The sequence below is a fragment of the Lolium rigidum genome, chromosome 4, assembly GCF_022539505.1.
Source record: "Lolium rigidum isolate FL_2022 chromosome 4, APGP_CSIRO_Lrig_0.1, whole genome shotgun sequence".
In the NCBI taxonomy this organism is placed as follows: domain Eukaryota; kingdom Viridiplantae; phylum Streptophyta; class Magnoliopsida; order Poales; family Poaceae; genus Lolium; species Lolium rigidum.
Window position 1 is genome coordinate 136,288,006 of NC_061511.1, and position 5,135 is coordinate 136,293,140.

Sequence of the window (5,135 nt, forward strand, 5' to 3'; positions counted from 1 at the left end):
TTGAAAGAGTTTCTTTCCAAGCATCACAGATCAATGCAGATCCTCTTTTACGCATAATTCCGACTGCTGCATTGCTCTTTGTTGGAATAGAGGATGAACACATCACTGTTGTTTTACATGAGTTATATCATCTCATTATGAAATAGCCTTATTTATATGAAGCAACTTTGGTAAATAACTCAAAAAGATATGCCTCAGTCATCTATATATGTCATTATGCAATCAGAACTACTCGAAACGACAGAATATAAACTATGCACACATCCGACTAATGTCAAAAAACCAAATGAGGACCAAGGTATAAATATTGATAAGATGGCCCAGGACTGAATGGAAGGACACATGGCAATCCTATGCTCCCGTGAGGCAATCCTACAAGTTTCAGATTAAACATTATGCAAGGATGTGCTTTAGAATAAGTGTTGCAGAAGTAAAAGAAGTGCTTTAGAAAACTTGTTGTGGAAGGAAATAAAAATCTATGTTCATGTATTCATGATCGAAAGACAATATAGATATCGCAACATGCCAACATGGGTTGTACCAGGTTACCTGCTGCGCATGCTTGCAACCATGACAGAGAGCTCATACTCCGTGTACCTAATATTGGCACTATGACCCTTAACATATATCTGCATCCTATCATAAAATATATATACATGTGCAAGCAAGGTTCCAATACGTAGCCTCTTTCTAATAGCAAACGAGCTGCTGAGTTTACGTAATCAAACTTGGTACCACTACGAATTGATTGTTTTCCAACCAGGGAGCCCACTTTTTCTCCGAATCAACTGGACCATGAAAAGATTGGTCAGAGCACCGATAAATCTTTTATACCCCATCTATACTCGTGCACCTTTGCTTCTCATAAACCCATCTTGTGGCAACAGCTTTAAAAATGGAGGACAAAGGAACCATATAAAATCAGTCTAGAAAAAGGTTTGCCCGATGCTTGAAATACTAAATAAACAGTTTTCTGAAAGTATGGCAGATAAAAATGGTTCATAACTCAACACATGATTAACAAAACAAGTGATCCATCATCTACAGGGATCATTTGCTTGTAACAACTAAAAACAGAACTGCACGTCAATGCATCCAATCAAATATCCAAAGTACTGAACTGCATGAGAGCCAGAGCTGCCAACATCAAGAACAAGCAGGTGCAGGGATCATTTGCTTGTAACAACTAAAAACAGAAATGCACGCCAATGCATCCAATCAAATATCCAAAGTACTGAACTGCATGAGAGCCAGAGCTGCCAACATCAAGAACAAGCGGGTGGGAAAATCGGTGTAATTTATTTTATCAAAAACCTGAATATGATTAATAAGCTGAACTATGTTTGATAAGGAGAGTGTAGTCAGTATACACATGCACGAAATAACCAGACATCAATTTCTTACCTAAAATCACAAACTGTAATTGTATTTTGTATATATGTGTCAGACTAACATAGCGATTATATGCATATCAATGAACTTAGAATACAGTTAAGTTGTTATTCCTGATAGCATAAAATAGATTATTTCTGGATGTAGCTCGAGAAAGAGAGCCGGCCATATACGAACTGTTCATGAAAAAAATAGGATTCAGAGAGGTAGACTACTGAATTTGGTTTTCAATAAAAAAGCTAGGCCTTGTGCCGAGAGGACTTATGTGGCTTTCATTAAAAATCTTGGCCTTGTGCCTTTTCTCTACAAAAACAAGAAACTAACCCATGGCGGCTCATCCAGAATTTGGCAGACATTTACGGATGAACTCATCAGACGCATCTTAATAAAAGAAATGAACTCTTGCATTCACTGTGCAGAGAAAAGCTACTGCGTAGGTACTGATAGACCATGGGTTAAAAGGGAGCTAGCCACATGAGAAATTACCAAAGTCAGCACCACTGGCCTAGCTATTCTTCCAATGCAAACAACAATACGATTCCCAGATGTCAATGTTGGATAGATTTAGTTTGCTGGCACTAACAAAACAAACACATATCAAGAGCTTATTCGCAACAAAAAACATATCAAGAGCTGATCAGCGTACCTACATGTATAGTTATAGGATTTGTTACCATTGCACCAAATGATAAGGACAAAATTCGAAGCTCCCCTGCAAGGAAAGACATCATCACGAATCTTGGCCAATGACATGGTGTAATTGCTGATGAACATAAGTATACATGTCATCAGGTCTATGTCTTTTTGAAAGAGACAAAGCAAATTGCTAACAATTGACAGCGACACACTAAGTATTGTTGATCTCCAACAAAAAAAAATCTTACCACCGGGAGTCTTTCTGTAACCCTGTAGCAAACACTTAAGCTACAGATAAATGGATTATATGAAAGGTTCAAGTACAACCATCATGAAATTCTTATATGATCAGAAAATAGATTCCTAAAAGTTATAATATGAACACACCTAAAGCTTAAATAATGGACCGCACAAAAAGGGAAATTATAGGTTCTTTCAGTATTAATTTAAAGAAGCAAGCGACATGAAGTTAGTTAATATAGAACTAAACAAATTTTCATGGATGTAAGCTATGCCACATGGATTCAAAAAATACTACAATTTTGTTACTAAATATACATCAATAAAGTTCCCCTCTCTCCATTTTAACTTCCATGTAGTTCAAATCGTTTGTAGTAATAGAGTACGGTTCATATTAACAAACGATGATATAATAGTTATAAGAAAAGCTAAACGCTCGAGAAAATCTTAATTCTTTTTACGCCCAAAATGGACCACATGTTCACCACCACTAACAGGAGAGGAAAAGATAATCTCCCAGTGCATTATTTTTTCCAACCTTTTCCTCATTGACTTTATAAAAAATAGAGGGTTGCTCTAGATGGAAAACCTTGAACAAAACATGATCAACCAGGTCGATGGGAAACAAAAATAAGAGCAGTAATAAGATAATGGGAACTAAAAGGAAGTAGAATCCCTCCATGGAGAGCCCATACCTGAACCAACAGGGAGAGCCCATACCTGAACCAACAGTCCGCCTCAAACCCCCAGCCTCCCTCTGAATCTTGCTGCAGAAAGGGGAAGAACATGAGAACATCCAACCTGAGCCAGAAATCAAACTGATAATAGAAGTAGGGGGTTTGGGTACAAACCTGAACAGCGTTGCACGCCATGCTAAATATCTGATCCAACCCCTGATCCAAACGTAGAGAAGGAAGAAGAGGTGCCGGGTTGCCCCGGATTCCTTTGGGGCAAAGCCAAGCCGCTTTCCACGAGCGGAAAATGAGAGAGCAAGGGCCGCCTGATATGGGAAGCAACATGAAATTAATAGGGGATGGTAGAGCCATTGATCTCGCCATGTTCATCTCTCTCACCTCGGCACTCATAGTCGAGGACGCCTCCCCTCTCGTGTTGGTTCTGGGCCGCATATCGCCTCCATCATCGTCGCCATCATCTCTGTAGATGGCCGATCTAGGAGGATATGGTGCCCAGGTGGACGCCAGTTGTGTTGCCGCCTCCCCTCTCGTGTTGGTGCTGGGCCGCATATCGCCTCCATCGCCGTCGCCGTCATCTCTGTAGATGGCCGATCTAGGAGGATACGGTGCCGGGATGGACGCCAGGCCAAGCCTGCGCACCTCCTCCCTCCACTCGGCCGCGCACCGATGCCACCGCCACGACCGCTACGGCCACCAACGCGACCTCAATAGATGCCATCACAACCACGCTCGCAGTCGTGGGCGGGGGCGAGAAGTGAGAGGCGGCGACGGGACCCTATGCTAGGGTTGAGGTCGGGGCTGTGGCCTGTAAGCCTGTTGCTGCCTTTTTCGCTGGGTGAATCGCTATTTCGCACTTATCGGTGGCACGGAGGCGTAATTAGCTAAGCCAAATAGCAGATCGACTTAACGCGCCATTGGATATAGATTAGACGGACGTAATGCTTCTAATGACGACCACCAAAGTGCGTTGAGTGTCAAACGACCAACTCCCATTTAATAGTAAAGACAAACGGAAAAGTTGGAGGCCCCCTTTTTTTGGAGGCCCTGTTCGGTCGCACACGCTGAACCTGCGTCCGGTACGGGCCTGTCATCAAATTTAGCCGCGATCATGCCACAACTGATGACTAACACGAATCACGAAGTAAATCTAGCGATGATATTTTTTCCTAGTTGCATTTCCACTTGCAACAAAAGTTCCAGTTACAACTCCACTCGCAACTAAAAAAACTTAATTGCAACCCAACTTGCAACTCATATGCACAAATCATGATGCAATCAAATGGCGTAGGATTTGACTGATCACGAACTAGCTGAGAACTAGCAAATCCCTTATATCTATGGCATAAAAAGTTATCTTCGAATAATTAGGAACATGTTTGGTTTGGGGATTTGTAACGCACGGTGGTACTTGAATGCATTAGTTTCTGTTTGGTAGGACTTGGTAGTAATTAGATACCGTGTAATCAGATTATTATGTGACTATACAAATTTGTTTTCCGCCCACTCACATATGTAATCAGTTTCCTCTCCCTGTGGTTTTGTTGCCGCAACAACTTTCTCTTCCTCATCCTCCTAGAATGTCTTCCCTACCCCTCTCCCCTCTCCGTCTCTATGCCATCTTTAGCAAAAAGGGTTGCCTCCGCCCTCGCTGTCCATCTTCGAGGAGATCCGTGACAAGGACCAAGCAAGAGGTTGCATGCTCCGGAGGCGGCCGTCATGGTTGCACTCCACGAAAAGCTCTGCGTTGTCTAGGACAACCTGTCCGTATCCATCGTCAATACTGCCAGGGAGGGAAACCGGCCGTGCGATACTCCCGCTAGCAACGCTAGCCATGGGGCACCTTGCAAAAGAGGGGCTTTTTACGGTAGGGACGAACAAACGCTGACCGTCAAAACCAACTGATCAAACGATCCAGATTTACCAATACTTGTTGACTAAATCAGTAGTATTTTCTCACCAAAGGGAAAAATCGGGAGATGAAAAAACAAAATCTGGTAACGCAGTTGACATGACTTCCTTGCTTCCGTAATATATGAATCTTTCGTATGCTAGTTTCTTAATCTTTCCCATAATAACTTTCCCGATTTAACTTATACGTTACAGAAATTAAATGGGTGGATGCATAGCTAGCAAATCTAATCAACGCTGATACAAATTTGCATGGAAAAGAAA

General features: G+C 42.0%; 1 protein-coding gene across 1 annotated transcript; it reads right to left on the reverse strand.

Moving 5' to 3' along the window:
- Window positions 1–2,041: 2,041 nt before the first annotated feature.
- LOC124647538 lies at window positions 2,042–3,681 on the reverse strand. Its single transcript, XM_047187460.1, has 5 exons — window positions 3,628–3,681; window positions 3,342–3,384; window positions 3,120–3,268; window positions 2,964–3,035; window positions 2,042–2,104 (listed from the first exon to the last, which is right to left on the reverse strand). The coding sequence occupies exons 1-5, from the start codon at window positions 3,679–3,681 to the stop codon at window positions 2,063–2,065; spliced, it is 360 nt and encodes a 119-aa protein (XP_047043416.1). The 3' UTR covers window positions 2,042–2,062.
- Between the last annotated feature and the right edge of the window lie 1,454 nt (window positions 3,682–5,135).

Coding starts and splice junctions, on each gene's coding strand:
- LOC124647538 (XM_047187460.1), bottom strand. CDS start 3,681: ATGGCATCTATTGAGGTCGCGTTGGTGGCCGTAGCGGTCGTGGCGGTG. Junction 3,269..3,341: donor CCTCGACTATGAGTGCCGAG/GTGAGAGAGATG, acceptor TTCCCATATCAG/GCGGCCCTTGCTCTCTCATT. Junction 2,105..2,963: donor GGCTCTCCCTGTTGGTTCAG/GTATGGGCTCTC, acceptor CTTTCCTTGCAG/GGGAGCTTCGAATTTTGTCC.